Genomic DNA, 21918 nt, shown 5'->3' on the forward strand with positions numbered 1-21918 from the left:
GCCAGGCGGTACGCTTCGGAACGCCGGTGGAGCTGTCGGAATCCTTCGAGGTCCCCTAAATGCTCCTTTGACAACGCTGCAGTGACCGACGACTATGGATGCAACACACACGCGACCTCGGGACCGTTTGGCGCAAATGGTCAGGGTGTGAGGCTGGGACAGAAACAACACCCGCGGACAAAAAGGAGGGTACCGCAATCTCCGCTAATTTAGTGGCCGCCGGCGGCTGTAGGGTAGGTGGGGCTGACCGATAAGCGTTATCGCGCATATGCGTCATTGCTGTCTACTTCAGGCGTACTCACGTATCTTTCTTTCCATCTGGTCCGCAGAATTGGATCGTCCATGGACGCTATAAACCTCTACCACTACCAGCACCCCAAGCCCCAGCCTTTGCGTACTCCCATTGACCGCCAAACCACTGCAATGTCACATACAGCATTCTTCTACGGAACCTTGATGGCACCGCCCGTCCTACACCGCGTAATATGGGGCTCGCAAACACCGCCTACACCCGCACACGCCTCTCTCCTTCACATACGCCCAGCAATCCTTCACGCGCACCGACGCCACAAAGTGAAACAAGCAGACTACCCTGCCATCCTCCCCGTCGATGGCCCCTCGTCCGTCCGCGGAACTCTGGTACAAGGCCTCACAGACGGCGACATCTGGCGACTCGACATCTTCGAGGGCTCGGAATATCAGCGTCAGAAGGTAAAAGTCAAAGTCCTGCAAGGCAGCAACACGGAAGAAGGCATGGGCGACCTATCACAAAAGGAACAAGACAACGTCGAAGTCGAGGAAGTCGAGGCAGAAACGTATATATGGATAGCAGGCGCACATAGGCTCGAATCAGAAGAATGGGACTTTGCAGAGTTTATTAGAGATAAGATGAAGCGCTGGGTGGGCAGAGAAGCAGCCGAGACGGATGAGGGATTTCAGGGTAGGCCTTCTACTAATGCCATTTCTCCCGAGCGAGGAGAGGGGTTGGGGGTATGCCAGCAATGCTAACTGATTGCAGAAGTCGACCATGCTGTCGCCGCCCTCGACGACCCTACAGGCGGACGTGGCGCCAACGGATCTATATCACGGCAGTTGACCGAACAAGGTAAAGACGACACAATTCTCGAAAGTGCTGTATGATATTGCATGATAACATAGTTGTACGGTCATATCGGGCGCGCCGCCACAGTTGCACCCAGTCCGCGACATGCTGTTACTCGAGAGAGCAGCCGAGCGTCGCCGACTCCTCCGCTAATCCTTGATATATACCGCCTTCACCATTCCAAGATGGTTGTAAACTTTCAGAGTAGAAAATGCGACACACCATCGCAAAATGAACGCAAGACATGCTCTATGCCAAGAAACTAGAGAATGAGAGGGTCTTGTCTCGACGTTCCATGCTGTGCGACCGAACCCCTTTCATCAGGCTCGGGTGTTTCTCTTACGACGGATCCGTCGTTGATTCCATCGAGCTGCAACTGGTTGGTGGACTGTGAAATTCCTTCTACTGAGTCAGATCCCTCCGCGTCCTTGCGTTCTAACGCATCATTCTCTTCGCGCTGACCATGTTTCGTCTTTTCCATGCTGAATGACGAACGCGGAACTTCTTCCAAGGACGGTGACGGATGGAGCGTCTGCTTCGGGCGTGGACGATGTGATGGGTGTTTGCGCTGAGCAATTGAGGTTGCTTGCACATGCTGGCGATGGCTAGCGCTTACCACCTCAACCTCCTGGGAGTTTTCAATTTCAATAGGCGCATTGGGAGCACTGCCTTCATGGCTGCGTGGATCTGGTCGCTCGCCTGTCACATCGCCATCGTGAACTCGTCGTGGAGACATAGTGAACTGCCGTTTCGAAGTCGGCGATTCGACTTGGTCCGTGTCGTCAATCTGTCTCCCACGTTTTCTAGGGCTCGGTGTATCGGGTGCATTGCCAGTCTGATGCGGTGCTCTGACCGGACGCGGCCATCCATCTGAAGTAGTCTGACCGCTGCGCATAACCCCATGCGATCTCGAGGTTTTGCTGGGAATACGAATTTCGGGGTGTCGCTTTGGTGTTTCCTCTGGACGTGAAGTAACAATGGTTTGCTTCGCGGGAGAAGTATAAATGGGTGGCGAGTCGGACACCTTGCCAACAGTTCTCTGTGGGGACTGCTCGGCAGAAGCTGCTCGCTGCGTGTTGAGACTGAACGGTGACCCAAGTCTAGGTGGAAGACGGACGGGAGAGTCGACTTCTAGAGATGTAGGCTGCGCATCCCCGTTGCGAGGTGATGATTGAAGCTTCGGCTCTTCTCCCTGTGACTCTTCGGTATGGCGTCCGCTCTGGTCCTCAGATTCATGTGTAGTCGGAGCCGGTGACTTCTTAGAACTTGCAGAACCCTTTTTGGCTTTCTTCTGTGCCTTCCTTTCTTCCTCCTGCTTTTCGTAACAATCAAATATGATTTGACGCATCTTGTGCCGCATCTCGGACGGCTTGAGTTCTGGCCAGTCTTCCCGAGCTGACATTGATCCTGTCAGCAGCTTGTTCTTGAAATCATCGGGGTTTTGAAAGAATTTCTCAACGTAGCCAAGTAGATAGACACCGCAGTCGCTCCAGTTATCCTGCATTGGAATCTGCGTATCCTTTGCATAATAGCCATTCTCTTTGATGACGGCTTGCATTCTACGCTTGTTTTCACCCTCTGCTATTATCCAGTCTTTGAGTGCGCGGACTGCTCCAAATCTGGAATTTCCAGTGAGAGAGTCCAGCACTATCACGACAGGCTGGTCAGGATCCCTTCTGGGCATGGGTTTGCGTTTGAACTTGGCCTTTGTGGATGGCGCCGCCAACTGCGAGTCCGACAGTATTCTTTGGTGAGTATCTTTTGCATCTGCACCGACTGGTGGTACGGTCAAAGATCCAGCCTCTGGATACTGATCTACTGACCCTGCTTGGGTGACCACGGGTGAATGGGGAGTTTTGTTTCCAGTATCGTCGCGATCGACCAGAGAAAGCACCGCCTCATCAAAGAGATTTGGTTCCTCGTCGCTCGGCTCAGCTTGCGTTTCCGGAATCGACACAGGTGAGTCCAGGGGCAACGTTGTTTCCTGGGTCGCAGCCGTTTCAGACTTGCTGATTGTGGTTGAGTCATTTGGTTGCCGTTGTACATCTGCCTGAGGATCATCGAAATCTTGGACTATCGGCTTGCGCTCAATTTTCGACACGTTGCAGATGATCGCCAAATACCAATGTAACCTAATAGAGATCAATACATATTTCGAAACTCACTGCTTCGTGACTTACTGATTCTCATTGATGGGCACAACGATGTAATCGTAGCCAAAGATGTCGATCTTAGATGTCCACCTTTCAACAGCCTTGTAGTCTATCGATTTTCGACCCGAGTTCTCCGTTAGCTTGGTGAAGAAGTAGGTATTGAAGAAATAAACCTTGTCGGTAGGGACCTTGAGTTGCTTGAAGAGGTAGCTAGAGGAGAAGTTAGTAACATCAACAGCTCAAGGGAGTGAATACATACATCATGTAAAAGTTGATCAAGCTGTCATTCAAAAATTCCTCCTCGTCCAGACGGGGCAGGTCGTCGAAATGTACTATCGTACGCTGGCGACCTTCACCGAATTCGAGAGATCTTTAGACGATTAGTGCAACCCAGCGCTAGCGATTGGAAACTTACCTAGCCCAGGGCCGCCCAAGTCCTGTCTCAATCGAATATTTGGGTACGTCCAAACTTGTGGGGATGTCCTCGACATACTGAACAGGGGCTGATCTTCTTGCGCGCGATGGTCGAGTTGATCCTATCCTGGTGGTAGTCGCGCCGGGCATGGCACTAGCTGCAGTTCCGTCTCCAGCGCTCTTCAGTTGACCCACTAACGGTGTATTTGACGTGCCATTGCTTTTTCGCTCGAGGTTTTCTGACTGCTCCGTACGGTCTTCCACCAGTATGGACTTGCCAACCTTCTCATTCTTCGGCTGCAGAGGCCTTTTAAATAGCTGGGCCATATAATCACTGCGACTTTGTCAACTAAGCTCTTGGGGCAGCCTGGAATGACTCACCCTGATTTGATGGTGTGCGTCCCGGATGGCGTCATTGAAGATGCGTAATCATTGAAAAAATGGAAAAATCCAGGGGTGCTAGCAAACTCCAGGTCGAAGATGCCAAAATTCCCATCGTGTCTCCGAGGCCCCTTGAATCGAATGCGGCTAGTACCATCTGCAAGCACGTTGTTGATATCCTTGGATAGCATAATGATTTGAGTTTCGTAGCAGCCATCCACCGGGTCCCATGTTTGTACACGTAAGCCTTCATCCCTGTTACTCTTCAAAACTAATGTAGCATGGCCGTCCTCTGATTTTGTTCCTTTACCCTCAAACTCGGATGACCTTGCAAACAGTAGTGGCCACGACTCTTCGGTAACTTTTCCGCGAGCGTTTCGTTTGACTCCACCGTTTGCAGATTGCTTTTGCTTTTGCTTGGAAGGTGATTTCGATTCTGTCAGTGGGGGAGTGATGGCAAGCTCATCTGCGCTGTAGCTATCGATAGTTGTTTTTGTTTGTCTCGGTGCCAGTCTATGCCGTGTGCGTAGGTATGCGCTCTCGATGCTTGCAGGCTGTTGGTCCATCTGTTCTGATGTTGATTCGTTGATACGAGCGTTTGGAAAGAAACGAGTTGTGACTGGGCCAGGCTTGTTCTGAGAGCCATCACATCTTGTGGGGCTTTGCTTCGCTTCGCCTTGCTGAAAATCTTGCAAGATAACCTGGCGATTAGCATGTGTGCCAGGGCTGTTTGACAGAGCACCACCGCCAAAAGGGGAGCGTCGCAAGTCACTTTTTGGTGCGTTAGAACTCAACCTCCTTGGCTTCCTCTGAGAAGATTTAAGAAAACTGTCGACTTCTCGAAATTCGCTTTTCGATTGGAGTGGCCTAAAATCGCCGATAGTGCTTCCACTTCCGATGCTCATCCGCGATTGCTCAGACCTGACTGGGTGCCTCTGGCCGCGTAACGTGCCGGAATGTGTGGCATGTACGGGACTGGATACCTCCAACACTTCATCGTCATCATCGTCATCGAGGGTTATGACATGATCAATCTTCCGTCGTTTGCCAGATAAAGCTCCGCCCGACAGCGACTGGTGGCCATCCCGAGAAGACAGGCGACGAGATGACGTAGCCGGTACTCTGTCTTCCCTATGGAGATACGCAAGCTGTCCTGTGCCATGCACCTGGCCTATCAGTGGTGGAGGTGGGCGATCCCTCTTTCCGTATGTTGTAGGCTTTCGGCTCGGTACGTTGGGTCCGGTGTTCATTGTATCTAAAGGTCTGAAACCGCTATTTGAACCAGGCTAGGGAGCATTAGCATGAAAACTCTAGTGCAGGTTGCTGGTGGTATACCTTGGTAGGCAAGGGGCGCGGCAGGTATGACCTCGGGTCGGGGAGATCGACCGCATCTGATGGTCTACTTCGCACAAGTCAGTCTCTTTTCCTGCTCCTCATGTGTCAAGCTGTATTACGTGTAATCCCCAACTAAGCGCTTCTCGTCCTCGCTCTTCTTAGACTTCTGCAGCCGCGCGCGAGATGTCTCCAGATGCGACTCGTTGTGGAATGATCGACTTGAACGGTGCGTGGGCGAGGAGAGGTCTACGACAACGCGCGAGGTTTCTGGTGCGGGTGGTGAGTGCCTGGAGTAGGGATTCGGAGGCAAGTCAGTGCCCGACGGCGATTGGGCGACGGCATTGTTTGGCTGTAGCGACATGACGTTAGCTCGAGGCGCGGACGGTATAGAATGAAGGTAGAGAGTGGCAGCTGAAGTGTCTGAGATGGCCGGGCAGCCTGCAAAGAAAGATGCGCGTACGTCTTCGTTTGTGCTTCCGAAAGAGCTTCCGGCAGCGGCTCGTATGCCGTTGTAGAAATTAGTGAACATTGGTGCAGCATCGCGATGACAAGGCGCCGAGCAGTAGCATCATTTGGTGAGTCAAGCGAACTTGGAACTGCTCGAGCGGGTTACACAAGCGCAGACGCGCATCGTGGGGCAAGCGGAGGTGAAGGCGCGCCAGAGAACGACTTGTCGGGAATAGCGCGTCCGTGCGTCTTGCTCTGACGTTCATGTACAGTTTTTCGGACTTGTGCCAAACACTTGCAGTGTCCTTGGAGCTTTGCAATAGCTAGAACCCTGAAAGTGTCTCGACGATAATCACAACAGATGCAGGCTGGATGAAAAAGACCCTTTGTCGCAGGCGCTCCAGCGTGTTTCGACGACACGGCGTCACTTCACTTCACAGACTTGAGAACATGTGAGTCCTTCATATGAGTGAGTATGCCAGAAGGAAACAACTTTATGGATTCCAATAGTTTGTTCATTGTCACAGATATATGCGACGTGTTCTTCTCCAGTACCTCGATCTCTGATCAGGCTAGCTCTGGGGCTTGATGCTACCCGAATGCTTACGCTTCGCTATGTAAAAGTACAGATAACAGAGATGACGCTAGGACGATGTGATGCGCCATGCTTGTGGTTATAAACTAACCGAGGTACGCCGACACATTCATGTTGATCAGTGTTCCAACGACGACGGCCACAATTAGTCGCCGGACTGTTGTGCGGCTCAGTCGGTAATAGAAGCGAGCGATCTCTCTTGTAAAAGGTGCTCGATAGCAAGCGTCCAATATCTTGGCGGTCGACTCTGCGAAGAAGCCGCATTTATAATACACATCCAGTACAGCTCGGATCGGCATTATGTTCGATTAAAGACGAGGGATCGACTCGTTGGAGCAGTAATTTGTCCATACTCTCCAGCGTATGTAGTCTGCACCCATGATGCATAGAGGCAGATGATGAAGGACCGCAGAGCGCCCAGGGAACCAATGGTCGACTTTTCGATCGACAAGGGTTTGGCCTGCACACCGTCGCTAGACTGAGCTTCCGCTAAGAGCCTCCTGTGGATTTCTCCCGTGACTCATCCGTAGAGACTACCCTCCGCTTTTCATGCTGACTCTTCTCGTGGCGAGCTTGGTCAATGGCCGATCTCTGAGCGATACTGTCGTCGTGACTCCGCCATACAATATTGGTTCCTTCTGGCAGTTTGAGGACCCGCCTAATTGTGTCTCGAATCTTGACATTCTTAACGCCATCGCTCTTTGTCCAGATGCTGAAGACATCCTCGCCACTCCGGACGCTTAGAACGAAGCCGCAAAACTCTTCACCAGCATCCAGGAATTGATCGCCGACCAGTGCTAGTAGAAGGTCCTCCCAGTAGCGGTCCGCTACGCCCTTTTTCAGGCGCATAATCCATTTCCCACCCCGCTTGTTCTCATCGTCCTCCCACACCGGCCGTATGCCTTGCTTGAACACGTGATAATCTGAGACGGAGGGGAGACTCGAGGGGCGCTTCAGGTGCGAGAAGACTTTCCAGAACTCTTGCGCTGTACTGAATTTACAGAGCGGCACGATTGACTTTTCATAATCGACATTCTTGGCCGTAGGTGGGCGGTACCAGACCGCCCAAGTGTATTTGAGTGGCCATGGCGCGTTGAAATCCGGCGGCGCAGAAGGGGTCGATGTGGTTTCTGGTATTGAACCTGTAGATATTGATTCCTTGCGTATGCTGTTGACCACCTTGCTCACGGGCTTTTCCTTCTTGTCCGAGGGTGTCGCGGGCGAAGGAGACGACATGGCGGCTGCTTTGAAGTCAAAAGCAGTGCCAGGCGTCTTGGGCGTCTTGGCCGCCGACCCAAAGGAAGCGAATGCGCCCGAGCCGAGCCCAAACGCAGAGGAGCCTCCGGTAGTGGGCGATGCTAGGCCACCAGGGGTCAAGGGCGATATGGCGTTGAAAGGGTTTCGACCACCGTGGGAGGAATCGCCACCAAAGCGTTTGGTGGCAGAGACGGTGCGTTGGTGGGGCTCCGACTTTTCGCTGCTGCTTTCGGAATGTGACATGGAGAGGGAGAGCTTGCTGGTGCTGTTGGTGACTGTCAGTCGAGAAAGCAAGGATGCGGGGACGCAGAAGCATACTTTGAGCGCCTAGTCCACAGATTCTCCCTGTTATCCATTGGCAGCAATATGAAATGAGTATATAATACAAGGCAAGAAAGTTAAGTATCCAAGGCTTGGTGGGAGTAATGAGCGAACAAGCAGCAGAAGAGCTGGCGGGCTAGCGGCCAATGTGCGTCGAAGGATATGCGGGGTGTGGTTTCTGGTAATGGTTGTGTGCTACAAGGGGGAGATTTGTCACGTGTTGGCGGTATGATACTGAGGAAAGATGTGGCGAAGGCGGAGAGTATGCGATTGTCGAGCGTGGTGGGATGGATCGTGTGCAATGGCGGATAGTGGTGCGTTCTGAGAAAACGTTTGAGAGGTTGGCACTTGCAGCTCAGGCGCGCGCCTTCCGCGGCAAGGATGTGGCTTAGTCAGCTACCGAGCTCGATAATCTCTTCTTCGCCTGCGCGTCCGTCCTCTTCTTTTCTTCAACACCGGCCTTTGACTCGTATCACTTGCCAGCTCGACACATCCTACTCAGCTGGCAATTCGGATAACTGGCCCAGAACGAGCCACCCTCTTCTAAAACCATCATCACGAGGGCCGCTTCGGTGGCTTCCATGATGCGGTGATGACCTGAAAGCAGGGACATTATTTTGTCACGCGCGCGACGCGTTGAGGCTGCAAGCTGTCTCAGTCTCTTCTTGTATGTGTGCTGCTATGATTTTTTTTCTTCCGCGTCGCGGCTTGGGATGACTAGGTCCTCTGGACCACTTCTGGTAGTCTGAGTCTCAGCCAGATGTACACTGTCGCGACTTTGCGATTTCTTGGTTGAGCTTGAAGCTCTAAGGCAAAGTCTGAAGCCCACTATTGTGCCACGCGTTGATCAAGTATCTTCGAGAGCTCCGCTAATTTGATGACCCAACAGCAGTACGTCTTTGCAGGCGGTGAATTGGCTTCAGGTCATCGTTGCTAAGGTTGGGCACTGGCTTGCAGTATGGTCTCACCGTGTATCTCAGCACCTTGTATCTCGCAGCTTCAGATGTTTTTGTGGCACTAGTAGCGCCTCAGTGCATCGCGCGTCATGAAGAGGTCGTCTAACAAGAGACAATGCTGGAGAGGGCCTTGGCCAAGATTGGCAGACTGTCCATCCATCCATCCATCCATCCATCCATCGTGTAGCAGACAGCTTTAGTAGGCGCTAGGTGCCGAAAGTACCGATTGCTCTCCCAAGTAGAGCCCTGATCGCAATCGAGTCGCAACTATCCCTTGTAGATTTCACAAGTTCGCATGTTAGATGCTGTCCTCTCACGTGCGTCTTTCCGCAGGCATGGACCTGGGTGCATCCCAAACCATGATGCGCCATCTTATTATAGCAACATGAAGGTATTTGGGTAGCCGCGACAGCCTCTCCATGATGGGCGGAGTCGTAGGCCGCACCTGCATGTGAATCAGAAGCGCGTGCGGGGTGCGAGAGGTACCTGCCGTCTACGTCATACTCCCGTCCGTTCACAGGACAACGCACCCCACCACGCGCATTGTGTTCCTTGCCGTCCTAAACTAACGCCGTCGCCTCACCTGTCACCCACAGCCCACAGCCGTACAAAGCTCGCCCGGCACCCTCTCTGCCTTCCCACGTACAACCACCAGCCGTCCCATTACCCCTCCCAACACCACCAACATGACTGCGCACTCACCCCAGCTGCATTCGCCGAGCTCGCACCATGAGCGGCCCAAGGGTGCCATCACACCATACCCCGCCATGTGGTGCACACACAGCTAACAAACCTAGGTATCCTCAAGAATTCCAGCTCCTACCGCTCCGACTCACAAACCTCCCCCACGAGCGAGCTTCCGCCAGCCGTAAGCCCGATAGCCGAGCGACCGCAGCTGGGTCGCGAAAAGTCGGAGAAGGACATCGTGCTGGAGAACACACTGCGCAATGCTGGCGCCCACCGGAGATCCTCGTCAAACCCGCGCGGCATGGGCTCACGGCGCCAATCCGGCATTGACCCCGCGGACGAGACCAGTCCGCAGCTCAAGTGGGACGAGGCCAACCTCTACCTCAACGAGCAGAACCGCGACAGCACCATGAAGATTGATGAGCCCAAGACCCCATACGCCAAGCAGTACGATCCCGCCGAGGACGAGGACGAGGTAGAGATGCTGAACGCCGAAGCGCTCAAGGTGGACGAGCTGGACAAGCCAAAGCGAAAGCCCAAGATTGACGACATTCCCGACTTTGATCTAGGACAGCCAGAGCTGCAGGCGCGCCACTCGCAGACACCGGAGAGCGAGAAGAGAGTCATAGTCGAAGAGGGCATGGACACAGATGAAGGCTACCATGGCGAGCTCCTCCCCAATGCCTCGCAGGAAGAGAGGGAGAAGCATCGCAAATTTGAGGAGCTGCGTAAGAAGCACTACGAGATGAAGAATGTCAAGGATCTGCTTGGCCACCCAGAAGACGACGACGACGAAGAGATGCCGACACGGCCCAATGGTCAATAGGTGTTCGACTTCCCTAGCTTGTTCCTGCGCGCAGCAGTAGTTTCAGCAAAGGCTGCTTTCAGAGACATGGACTCGTGTCGCCCGGCGGCGTTGCACGAATTGATTTTGGCGGCATCAAGGTGGAGTTATCGGATTTCTGGCGCTATGGTAAAGCCCGCCGAGTACTGTAATACTTCAATTCGTAACTTGTGCAAGGAATGATGTTTTTTGTACCCAACATTGAAGAAATCTGAAGATTACTTTGCATTGTGAGACGCGCGAAAGGTGATGAACCATAACATGCTATAAACACCGGGCAAGATCCTATTCCTTAAACTCCTTATCGACAGACTCAAAGTTTTCTAAGAAACTCTGGAAGGCAAACACACCAAGGCCCGGATCCAGACTTCCTGTAGTCGCCCTGATGGAGTGCATACTCAACTGCGGGATGCCGCAGTCTACCGCCCTGATACCCGTTGCAGAACTCAGCATCGGTCCTACTGTGCCTCCACTCCTGCTGTCATTTCGGATCTGGAAGACCTGGAGTTTGGGATCGACTTTGCGAACGCCGATATCGCGATCTACGCAGCGCTGCAGGATAGCAGTAGAGACGGCGTCAGTCGTCATGTGTGCGTTTGAATCCGCAGAGATGGCGGGACCGACGTTGAGACGCGGAGAGTGGTTTTCAAGGTACGCGTTGAGGAAGTTGGGGTTCACAGCGTGGATCACATCGCTAGAGACGAGGAACGAGTTTGCATATGTCCTGCTCAAGGCGCTGCTCGTCTTTCCATTGGAGGCGAATTCTTCAACGATGCGCTCCATGACGCTAGGGAGGAAGTTGCCGTGAGCACCTTGTCGAAGCAGCGAGCCAACTTCTTCGTCGTCGAAAACAGCGACCATGCGGATCTGGGACGAGGTTGAGAGGGAAGCGCTGGAGTTGAGAAGAGCTTGAATCGCGGCCCAAGAGCAGAGTTTGTCGTCAATTCGGCCGGCGAAGATGAATTCGCGGTCAAGGCCACCGGTTTGTGCGGGCTGCGTGTCGAAGAGCTCGAGCTCCCAGTTTACAATAGATGAATCTGTTACGCGTCAGTGTCATCTTGGACTGTCTAATAGAAGGCGCACGTACAGTCGGTAATACCGAGTTCGCTTGAGATGACCTTCACCAGTTTCTCAGGCTGTGTAGCGGTAAAGGCGCCCTCTCCACCCAGTACACTGGCTTTCGAGTCTCTCTCCTCGTCGTTTGACGAACTGCTCATCTCGTTGTTATCCAGACCCACAATGGGCACCATTTGCGTTTCCTTGTTGAAGGGACCGTTGGCGGCAGCTGCGAAAGTGAAGATATCAAATCAGTGTATGTTCCGTGTGCATTTCGTACAGTTAAAACTTACCACCGAAGTGGGGAGCCAGCGTTGGGATTCGAGCAATCGGCCAGTCAAGCTTCACAAGCTTGGTGACAATCTTCCCATTCTCGTTGACGAGTACCCTTCCACCGATACCGAGATCGCGATCCCACCACGTGTTGCTGAGCGCGCCAGCATACGGCGCGACACCAAGTTGTACGTATCCCGACTTGTTGCGGAGCTTGGAGATGGGCTTCAGCTTCGCTGTGAGGGCGTCTATATGCCCAGCCAGAATGGCAGCTCCGTTGCCGGACGCGTATTTATCTCCAATAGCAAATGCGATAAGTGAACTTCCGTTTCGCTCGACATAGTATTTGCCTCCAGCCTTTAGCTCCCATGAATCGCGCTCGGACAGCTTCTTGTATCCGTCCTTCTCAAGGTCCTGAGCCACGGCATCGACGGCATGGAAGATGGTGGGGTTCTGCGTCATGTAGTCGGTGAAGGGCTTCGTGTAACGTGCTGGATCCTCCTTCGATCGAGCGGGAACGGGTATCCAGCAGTGAGAAGGTGTCGGCTTGGACATTTCGGTCTTCACTTCAACTTGCTCGACTGGCACTTCGAGTATCTTGGGCGGTACCGGCGGTGGGTTTTGGTGTGTCGACGGCGCTGGATAGTCTTGGTCGTCAACGTCAATGAGGTCGGCATAGGGCGCGGCGATGCTGTGACGGTTACGGTAGTCAGAAACAACCTGACTCCTCCATCCCCTTTCCGCAGCTCGGTCCAGCCGCTGTCGATGTGGCAACGATGCAGTCGTATGAGCGCGTCCAAGCATTGTCGAGGACGAGAGTCGTAACGGGCGGGGCGGTGACGGATCCGCGTACAAGTCAGCGTTCGAAGCCGCCTTGCGGAGGCTGGGTGGATTCCTCGTCATCTTCGTGGTTCTTTCTAATACAGATGCAGCTCGAGACGGAGTGACAGAAGTGCACAAGATGACAGCTGGGAGTGAGACGGTGTTGTTGTGGTACAGCCCGAGCTACTGACGCCACAAATGAGGCGAAGCTGTCCGAAAGTGGAAAGCCTCCGGGGCCTCTCGCCGCAGCTTGCTACACGCTATCAACCTCGGAACTTTGGCACCCAATCGATAGTTCATCCTCACAAGCATCCGGTCACCAATCCCTTACCGTGCGCACTTATGAGCATTCACGTTTGAGCTGAGCTGTGGATCACCCACAATTGCCGCGAATACTCTCAGTACAGGATTGGTCAAGCACGACGCGAGTCCAGTTCCTACTTCACAACCTTCGAGTCAGCACATATCACTTCATCGAATAAAGAGAGCCTGTAGGACTGGCAACACAGTGTTTTGCAGACTTTAGTCTCTCTAACAGATAAGCCTATATGCAGTGGCACCTCATACGTGCTCACGACAGAAACCAAGCTAATTCACTAGCTACGGTACGGTTTTATACAACGAACTATATTATTGTTCAATACGCTTGTTTGAAAAAAAAAAAGTGGTTCGACGCCTAACACCGAAACGTCACCTTCTTCGACCAAGAGCAATCCAAGTCAAGTGCTTGAATCCTGTGCATCGCATTAGCCTCAAGACCTGTGCGGATGAGACATCTCGGAACTTACACAAACGTCTCGAAGGGCACTCCCTTTATCTTCTCCGTCCCGTCTTCGTCAATCTCCCAAGGATCTGGCTGGAAACTCACATCCGCCCATGATATGAAGAGCTCCCTCCAATAACAGGCTTCCGCAGCAGGCGTGAGAAATCTATCCCGAAATGTTGCTACACTATTCTTCACAATAGATTTCGCGCGCTCTGGATTCCGCAAGAGGTCTTGTACCTTCGCTTCGAGGTCGGAGAAATCGCGCTCCACTTCTACAATGTTTTGGTTCGGTCCGGAGGAGATGAAGAGGTGTGAATGAGGCTCGATCCACTCGGCTTTATGTGTTATCATAATCGATGCGCAGTTGAGAAGGTATTTCCCTCGGCCCGAGTAGCTGCGCCCTGCGATGTTGTCGAGATGTTTAGTTATGATCACGCTGTGCAGGGAGAAGGTACTGTCTTACCTTCAGTGTGTATAAGAAACTGGTACTTGCAGTGACCCACAATTGGCAACGCAGCACTTCCCGCTGTCACATCCATTCTGCTCTTCCAGACCACTTGGTCTACATCTGCCCATGGTTTCCCTTCTGTAACCTCCATTAGCGCACCCCTTACTTCTTTGTTTGTCTTCACGGCCCCTCGCCAAAACACCTTTGGTACTTTCTTCTCCCACTCGATTTCGCTGCTCTGCATATCACTGCGTATCTGCTGATATTCACCAACTAGATCGAGCGGCCATGACCAGTAGCCAAAGTCTGGCATCACCCACATTTCCTTGTCAAGGGAGACATGTCTTGAAAACGTCCACAGAGTATGATGTGAGTGAGATTCGTCGGCTATGTCGTTTACGTTGAAGGAGAACTCTATCGATGGAATGGGAAAGGGTGAGGATGTTAGTGCGCGGTTGAGCTGGTGGAGAGTAGCGAGAAGGCGGGGTCGTTGGTAGCCTTTTCCGTCAAATTTTGAGTCAATGATATAGAGCTGAAGGCACCAATGTGAGCTTCCGTATCTTGTTTATAAACCAAGGCGATCAGGAATAAAAGTTACCTTGTGATTGTATATCATAACCCGCACTGCCCCATATGGCTTCCAAGACAAATCAATATCCGCGCGGCTGACGTTTCCCAGGTCTCTTCGTAGCGCAGCTGAACGATCCAGCTCGTCAAAGAGACCGGGAAACTCAGTATGACACTCCGTATGAGAGAGTCCGTAGTTCGAAACGGGCGCTGTCAATGGTGGATGTTGAGTCTTCGGCTTGTGGAGAGTTCCTAGTGCTGCTGGAGTGACCGGGTCTGTCACGCTAGGTAGAAGATGTTGGAGAGATCTCAATGTCCCTGTAGACGGACGGGGGCCGCTGGCTTGGAGACGATAATGAAGGACGGCTTCAATTAGCAATATCAAAAGAAGACAAAATATGCCGAAAAAACAAAAGAGAAGTTGGCGAAGACTGCATGTTCTAGTCATGGCGTATGATGTCAACTCTGAGCCTTGGAGCGTCAATGGAATGTAGCTCGCAGTTGTGAATGGGAAGGTTTGATGGTAGAACTTGCAGCGAGTCGATATGAGAAACAACCTTGGAAGGCTTGAGGCTATAACACCGCAAAGTTTGGCGGCGATGCCTATAGCGATACTGTACGTCCAAAGAAAGTAAGAACAAACGGTGCGACGGTACCGAGCGAGGCGCAGTGCTGAGTTCTGTGTTGCCATCCCGTAAAGAGTCCATCCAAGTTGAGAGCCAATCAGACCTAGGGGTGGGCAGGATGAAAGTAAATCCTCCTATATTGAGAACAAGCCCCGGTATAGCCGCTACTTTGGTAACTTTAAGGCACGCGTAGAACCATTGCTTGAAGTTCTCATGGGTATAAATCCCAGGCGTATACCAATACTGTGGTCAGGACTGCGGATCACTGGATGAAACTCGCACCTTGTTTTCGCAACCACGTATCATCAACCACGTCCTGGTGCTGCTCACAGCGCATATGAGCAATGCGCGTGTCTACCTTCAGTGGGCGCACTTTTCGCGGCGCGGCAAAGGTCATAATCGGTCCCATGAGTGCTTTGCAAGCGAGGTATGCACGTGGATTAGTTTCGTTGAGGCTGCTCCTGTAGGGTGAAGACGATGCATGTGAGACGACCACTTCACTGACAGAGTGGCAGCCTGATCGTCCTCTCAGAAGCAGTGCAAAGACCCGCGTACAAACCCGCGTACAAGACCTGCGTACAAGACCTGCGTAGACGAACCAAGGCCTCCAACACGGCCACCAGTAGCGGTTGCACGTGGTACAAGCGGCACGTTCATGGGGAAACACGCATACAAGCAACGTACAACGAAAGACAAGCGAAAATGATCAATTGGAAAGGGGTGAGCATTTGAGAAGAAAAAATTAGAACATGGAAACTGGGCTAGCGCAGCATGATCCTGCAGTCTTAGCCCTCTTCAGGCAGCAACCTTAATTCGACAATCTGTGCGGTCGCATCGAAAAGCTCGAATGCGCCATATCGGATCCTCGCGTTTCCTGCAATCTCGCTGTCTATCAAGCAGTTTGTGGTTCGGCCGTGGGAAAAAGCTGACCTTGCTTGCGCCCACATGAATGGTCATTTCGGCAATCATCAACCAGCCTGGCCGCGTTGTAGGGGTTCTCATGCGTTCCCCACTAGAGCTTCATTTCCTCCCACTCTCCACCTTGCGGGAAGCCGAGGTGAAACCTTCCGCATTTGGCAAAGCTCAACACGGCTTCTTCAGCCATGGTAAAATCTGTGATCTTCCCTCCAACCTCCTCGCTCGCATCCAGGAAATGTGCGTGAATCCTCGGCCCACTGATAGCCTTCATCCAAGCTGGTACCACGAATCCGAATATAGTGCCATCGATGGCACTCCTGCTGGGTCCGTTCTCGAAATCTATTGAATCGAAACGGCCGGCGATCTTAAAGGGCATGAGAGTGTTGACGCCTTTTGCTGGACCCACATCATCGGACGAAATGAGGTCGTCGAGGGCTTCCAGTGATATAGACGGAACCTTTAGGCGAAAACTTGGTTGGTAGACTGTGACTAATGCGAGAGGAAGGCGTGCATTCATGGGCGCCGAGTTTGCTTTGCCATCTTTGGTGAGTGCATATGCTTGCCGGTCTTTCAGAATCATGAGGCTCCCATCTTCATAAACACCAATGCCATCAGTGCCGTGAGAAGTCAAGTCTGCAGTCCGTGGTTGACCTTGATTGAAACCAGCGTTGAGGGCTGAGTAGGTAGAGAACTGGAAGATGTCGTTTGGTATAGAGCCGACCATGTTGGCAAGGGATGAGAGATTTGTGATCTGTGTTCGATTTGATATCAACTCGAACGTGCTGGAGCTGGAGGTTAGGTTAAGGGTCCGGGGTTAGCGGAGAGCCGATCTCCGACTCGGCTATCAGCGTGTGAGCGTCATCCCTGGGGAATGTCTGGACACTCGTCGACGTTCTGTCCTACTGTATAGGTATTGGACTCGCCGCTTAGCGTATTTATGACAGAACCGCGCCATAAGAAGCAGTTGTTAGCCAACACTACGCCTTTGGCGTTCCCGTTCCATGTTGCGCTCCGAATTAGTTTTCTCAATCCAGATGCAGTGTGTCTTTCTCTTTGCAGACTGGCAATTTGTAGTTGCAGGGTCAATATGCGAGCCAAATGGCCCTCGGAGCCTTATTTGACGCGGCTTCTCGGATGACTTGATCGGAGTCGATGTTCGTGGAAGATTGGAGGTGAAGGGAACGCGGATTGGTTTGGCCAATAACACATGCGCTTATGTAAGTAAATCTAGCGCGAACCCTCGGAAGCTCAACTTCAGTATGCGAGCGGCATCTTTCCCAAGCAATTGCGCAGCCTGTCTGCACCCACACCTCGCCCGATATGCTCCCAGTCGCCCTTCGCGCCCTGCGCTCCCGCGGTGCAGCGGCCAGCTCTCGCTCCTTTGCCCGCTACACGTCGACGGCGACGACCAGCAACCAGGTCCCCGCCAACGACCCCGTCAAGCGCGATGCAAAGCCGAACGTCTCCGAGACCAATGCGGTGCCCACCTCTTCCGAGGGCTCTTTCGACAAGGTCCTGCAGGAGTCTCCAGAGGATGCCGAGAAGATGAGGGTCACACAGGCGCCAAACTACAAGGGTATCTGGTCGCGGAGTCAGAATCCCAGGGAGGTCGCGATGAGCGGGCCTAGGTTCGAGCAGAGCATCATCGAGGACCAGGTATGTCCTGTGAAGCTGTCGAGTTGAGCGCGGTCGGGAGATCAGGGTGGAGGATTGCAGTCGACACCGTGCAATGACAGAGCATCTGCTGACACAGCTTGTTTAGCCCCGGCCATATGCCGCCATCGAGCTCATCCACAAGCAGCCTGTTCGCTGGACACATGACCGCACAGTGTCTTGCGACGGAGGCGGTGGGCCTCTTGGACACCCAAGGATCTTCATCAACGTAGACAAGCCCCAGATCTGCTGGTGCACATACTGCGGACTGCCATTCGTAAGTTCCCTCTCTGACTATGTGTCCTTGAGCTTCTAGGGCTCGCGTATTCTACAGGTGAATAGTTGCTGATATCCTTGCAGGCACATGAGAAACATCGACCGCTCCTTGAAGCCACCCCCGAGCACGAGCTATCATACCCGCTTGGGCCCAAGGGCGACGCGGCCGAAGTTAACGAGACGCAGAAGGTGACGGACGAGCCGCTTGCACAGCGATAAAGTACTGGAATTACAAGAGCGCTCGGAGATGGTGTACATATACAGTGCAATGGAGAATTTTCAATCTGTCGTCTTGCCAAAGTTGCTAGAACGATACGCGACATGGTGTTCGAGCTCTTAGAGACTCTGGAGATGAGCTCCGCCGCGCTGCCTCAGCGCAGGGGAAGGATACAAAGTTTGATCTGATTGAGGACTTGAGTCGAGCAATCAAACAATGCATATCAGTGAAGCCCCTACTAGGTTATTGTGAAGACTGCCTCAAATATCGCTGCGCAGAACTGAGAAGCCGGCACTTTGTCTTACCCAGTTTTGGTAAGTTCGCATTGTACTTGGTGATTGACACAGCTTCATGTGATATCGCGACACATCCCTTGATTCAGATGATGCGCGTCACTCGTGCCAATTCCCCACCTAGCTCGTGATGTCGCCAACCGAGTTAGAGTACAAGAGTTCGCTCGCTCCCAAAAGCCTGCTGGGTAGTCTTCTTGGATCGTGCTGCAAAACACAATGCTCAAGGCCGGAGAGTGTTGGTAGTTGATCTCCGCTGTGCATTATACTTGTGCTATCACAGCACATGCCATTAGAGTCGAGAGAAGCTGTGTTGAATTCTCAGTTGGTGAAGTGATTAGTCGGTGGCTTTCGGGCCTCAGACCATATAGGTGACATCTTGAAGCGTAGATACATTGGATGATGGCCTTCGCAGGTCATTATAGTAGCGTCCGATGGTTCTTCATCTGGTTCCTGTGGAGTTATCAATAACCTCGAGAACTCACAATACGAGCTTGGAGAACCTCACAACGAGCCTAGTTTGACTCCTGGGCAGCTATACACATCAACCCACATCCGCATGTGTCAAGCACATGCTCAATCATGCTTTACTTTAGCAATAGATGTGTTAAAAGTCTCTCAACGGCGACCAGGTTTCAAATTGGTGGCGACTGAAGAAGATAAAGAAGAGTTAAAGCAGGCCGAAGGATTTTGATATGGACTAGTCCAGCCCTTTCTGGTAACTGGCCCTAGGTTCCATGCCCCCAGCCATCAGTGACACCTCTGATAGGAAAGAAGAGCATATCATTTGTCCGCAAGGAGTGTTAGTGAAAGCAAAGAACGCACATGCCATTTGCTAACCCCACCAAAATATCCCCTCTGACGTCACAGCACCCCACATCATCCGGCGACACTCAACCCTCCAAACTTTAGCTCAATGCAATGCCGCAGCCACACTCGACAACCTCGCATCTGACAACATTCCTGATAGTCTTCATCTTCGTGATCGCCCTATTCCCAGGACTCTTTGTCGGCATATTCTGGGCGCCTTATAACAGTCTCGCAAACTACCTTGTACCGACACCACAACCGCGCAAAAGCGTAGTCTGCAAAAGTCCGAACATCTGCACTGCACCGCCAATCATGTCTTGGTATGCCCACCTTCTCCTAATCTTTTCCCAGACACAAAGTCCGTCGCTAACGATACCTAGGTCACAGAAATCTTTCACCCTCCCCAGCCGGTCGCGTGGCTCTTACCTCATAACCGACCACGTCCTGAAAGAAGTTCCCGAAATCAAGAACTACAAGACTGGCCTGCTCAACCTATTCGTCCAACATACCTCCTGCGCGCTATCTCTAAACGAGAATTACGATTCGGATGTGCGCGCGGACATGAGCACGGCGTTGGATCGCATTGTGCCAGAAGACAAAAAGGGACAGGGACTGTACCGACATGATGCAGAGGGCAGTGATGATATGCCTGCGCATGTAAAGTCTGCGTTGATTGGCGCGAGCGTTACGATTCCTATTACAAATGGAAGGTTGAACACCGGCACGTGGCAAGGCATCTGGTACCTCGAGTTCAGAGACTCGAAGCATACACGAAAGGTTGTTGCTACGATTCAGGGCGAGAAGATGTGAATTTGAGGATGTAGACGCAAGTGGCTTTGAGCTTTTCTTAAATATAATAAGCAAGAGGCGATACCAATTGAATGGGAACGCAGAAGTGCAATTTCAAAGATATGGAGCCGGGTACTTTGATACTATGATCTACCATGCAGACGCAACTCCGTCGCCACTTATGCAAACCACCAAGGAAATACCCGCAATAACGCCTGTCCTGCATGACCCTGACTTCAATGTCGTAATCTGTAGTTCATCGTCGAGTCACCAGCCTATATGTACATGAAAAAGATTATGAAAATAGTAGATCCTGTTGTCCCGCCCTCTCCCTGCCATGGTTGCTGCCGTATCTCGAATCAGTCTGTCGCCCCCCTTGTCAATTCTCCATTGTCATCGATGAGAGCGTCGCTAGCCGGCCGTCAACGTTTCGATCACGCGCGGTGAAAGACAAGGAAGCCGATATCAGCATCCATCATCCACCGACCAGGATGGCACTCGTTTTCGATCTGGTAATAGGACCTGAGATGCCACTCGCCGTTCACCTCACGACACCAGAAGGGGTCGTCGTCGCGCGCATCAGCTGGCCGGATCTTGCGCGGATCGTAGGCACCACGCTCGGTCGCAATCCTTCGATTTTCCATCTGGATGTCCTCACGTGTGGGGCCAGGCTGAGCGTGACCGTGGACGTATGCTGGTCTCGTCTCCCTGACGGTTTGTGTGATGGGGGTCGAATAGCTTTGAGCCTGGCTGTTCGTCACGTGGTAGGTAGTGGTAGTGGGAGTCGTTCCGGGCGGGTAGACGTGCGCCGTGTAGCCATAAGTGGGTACCGTGTTGTAGTAGGTCCTCTGGTAGGGGTAATAGAAGTTAGCAAGTGGGTACAGCGAACCATACAAGTTGTCGTTGTAGTAGCCATAGACACCGCCGTAGGAAGGGTAAGAGTAGTTGGAGGCAAAGTAATTCTGGGGATAGTAGTTGGTGGCGTATGCTTGAGGGTATAGGGGACGGGCGTTGTATACCGCGGGCTGGTAGGCACCTACTCCATATCCTACACCCATACTAACGCCAACGCTTCCATACCCACCGTAGCCAAAGCCGCCTCCAATGACGCCCGTGGGTGCGGCGCCATTAGCGGCCTGGCCGGCATAGGTGAGGAAACCACGTTGTCCGTAGCGGGGATTATAGATGTACCGGTGGCGGGGCTTTGGGTACGCCTCCATTATGATGATTGGTGACCGATATTTGATGGAGTATTGGCAGTGATTGTAATATTGGAAGTTTGGTGGGCAGGTGTGACTATCAGAGTGGGGTACTCGAGAGAAGGGAGAAGGTACGGGTTGAAGTGAGACACAAAAAGATGGAGAAGAAAATGTGACCGCGGCAATGGAGACCGAAGGCAACCCAATGTTCAAGGTGTCATGCGAGCCAATGATGGCGGGGTAAGGCAGCGGTGTAGTAAAGGGAAGGCGCAAGGCAGCGCAATCAGAGCAAAGAGAAACGGTTGATGACTTACCATCGCGGAATTGACCGGCATAACATCGCGGGCCCCAACATGATATTCAGTGCCATATGCATATCCGGACGAGTAGCCAGGATAGCCACCTCCAACAAAACCTCGAGAGACCATGGGTTGAGAGTACCGAATCGGACGGTTGACCGCATTGCTCATGTAGCGGCCGCTAGGCGGGCCAACATAGTAGCGTGAAGGGTAGTATGAGCCGCCGAGACCATACTTGCGGCGTCTGGACATACCAGAGCGCGGGTCGTGGTCTTCTGTGCAGTAGCGTCGATCATTGCGGACCTCGAGCCTAGACTCGTAGCTGTAGTCGTCATCGCTGAAGCACATCTTGCTAGTTGGCGTATTGGGCTGAGTAAAGATTGGAGACGAAGGGAGTAAGCAATCAGCAGGCCGATA

General features: G+C 52.5%; 9 protein-coding genes across 9 annotated transcripts; 4 read left to right on the forward strand and 5 right to left on the reverse strand.

Moving 5' to 3' along the window:
* Positions 1-423: 423 nt before the first annotated feature.
* On the forward strand, positions 424-1140 carry ACET3X_003072 (uncharacterized protein; the record flags this gene model as incomplete). The annotated part of the gene is made up of 2 exons (XM_069449885.1): positions 424-940; positions 1019-1140. The coding sequence occupies 2 exons, from the start codon at positions 424-426 to the stop codon at positions 1138-1140; spliced, it is 639 nt and encodes a 212-aa protein (XP_069309619.1).
* A 224-nt stretch (positions 1141-1364) lies between these two features.
* Positions 1365-5746, reverse strand: ACET3X_003073 (uncharacterized protein; the record flags this gene model as incomplete). Its single annotated transcript, XM_069449886.1, has 8 exons — positions 1365-1559; positions 1719-3234; positions 3283-3465; positions 3515-3625; positions 3671-4003; positions 4051-5336; positions 5386-5452; positions 5505-5746. 8 exons carry the CDS (start codon positions 5744-5746, stop codon positions 1365-1367), a joined length of 3933 nt encoding a protein of 1310 aa, XP_069309620.1.
* A 1170-nt stretch (positions 5747-6916) lies between these two features.
* On the reverse strand, positions 6917-8040 carry ACET3X_003074 (uncharacterized protein; the record flags this gene model as incomplete). Its single annotated transcript, XM_069449887.1, has 2 exons — positions 6917-7949; positions 8003-8040. 2 exons carry the CDS (start codon positions 8038-8040, stop codon positions 6917-6919), a joined length of 1071 nt encoding a protein of 356 aa, XP_069309621.1.
* Positions 8041-9647: 1607 nt separating this feature from the next.
* ACET3X_003075 (uncharacterized protein) lies at positions 9648-10474 on the forward strand (the record flags this gene model as incomplete). Its single annotated transcript, XM_069449888.1, has 2 exons — positions 9648-9705; positions 9759-10474. 2 exons carry the CDS (start codon positions 9648-9650, stop codon positions 10472-10474), a joined length of 774 nt encoding a protein of 257 aa, XP_069309622.1.
* A 303-nt stretch (positions 10475-10777) lies between these two features.
* On the reverse strand, positions 10778-12625 carry ACET3X_003076 (uncharacterized protein; the record flags this gene model as incomplete). Its single annotated transcript, XM_069449889.1, has 3 exons — positions 10778-11529; positions 11580-11777; positions 11842-12625. The coding sequence occupies 3 exons, from the start codon at positions 12623-12625 to the stop codon at positions 10778-10780; spliced, it is 1734 nt and encodes a 577-aa protein (XP_069309623.1).
* A 3437-nt stretch (positions 12626-16062) lies between these two features.
* ACET3X_003077 (uncharacterized protein) lies at positions 16063-16692 on the reverse strand (the record flags this gene model as incomplete). The annotated part of the gene is made up of 1 exon (XM_069449890.1): positions 16063-16692. The coding sequence occupies one exon, from the start codon at positions 16690-16692 to the stop codon at positions 16063-16065; it is 630 nt and encodes a 209-aa protein (XP_069309624.1).
* A 563-nt stretch (positions 16693-17255) lies between these two features.
* Positions 17256-18329, forward strand: ACET3X_003078 (uncharacterized protein). The gene is made up of 3 exons (XM_069449891.1): positions 17256-17624; positions 17731-17898; positions 17982-18329. The coding sequence occupies exons 1-3, from the start codon at positions 17289-17291 to the stop codon at positions 18114-18116; spliced, it is 639 nt and encodes a 212-aa protein (XP_069309625.1). The 5' UTR covers positions 17256-17288; the 3' UTR covers positions 18117-18329.
* Positions 18330-19526: 1197 nt separating this feature from the next.
* ACET3X_003079 (uncharacterized protein) lies at positions 19527-20024 on the forward strand (the record flags this gene model as incomplete). Its single annotated transcript, XM_069449892.1, has 2 exons — positions 19527-19534; positions 19595-20024. 2 exons carry the CDS (start codon positions 19527-19529, stop codon positions 20022-20024), a joined length of 438 nt encoding a protein of 145 aa, XP_069309626.1.
* Positions 20025-20437: 413 nt separating this feature from the next.
* On the reverse strand, positions 20438-21223 carry ACET3X_003080 (uncharacterized protein; the record flags this gene model as incomplete). Its single annotated transcript, XM_069449893.1, has 1 exon — positions 20438-21223. The coding sequence occupies one exon, from the start codon at positions 21221-21223 to the stop codon at positions 20438-20440; it is 786 nt and encodes a 261-aa protein (XP_069309627.1).
* Positions 21224-21918: the final 695 nt, after the last annotated feature.

The sequence above is a fragment of the Alternaria dauci genome, chromosome 2 (assembly GCF_042100115.1).
Source record: "Alternaria dauci strain A2016 chromosome 2, whole genome shotgun sequence".
NCBI classification, from domain to species: domain Eukaryota; kingdom Fungi; phylum Ascomycota; class Dothideomycetes; order Pleosporales; family Pleosporaceae; genus Alternaria; species Alternaria dauci.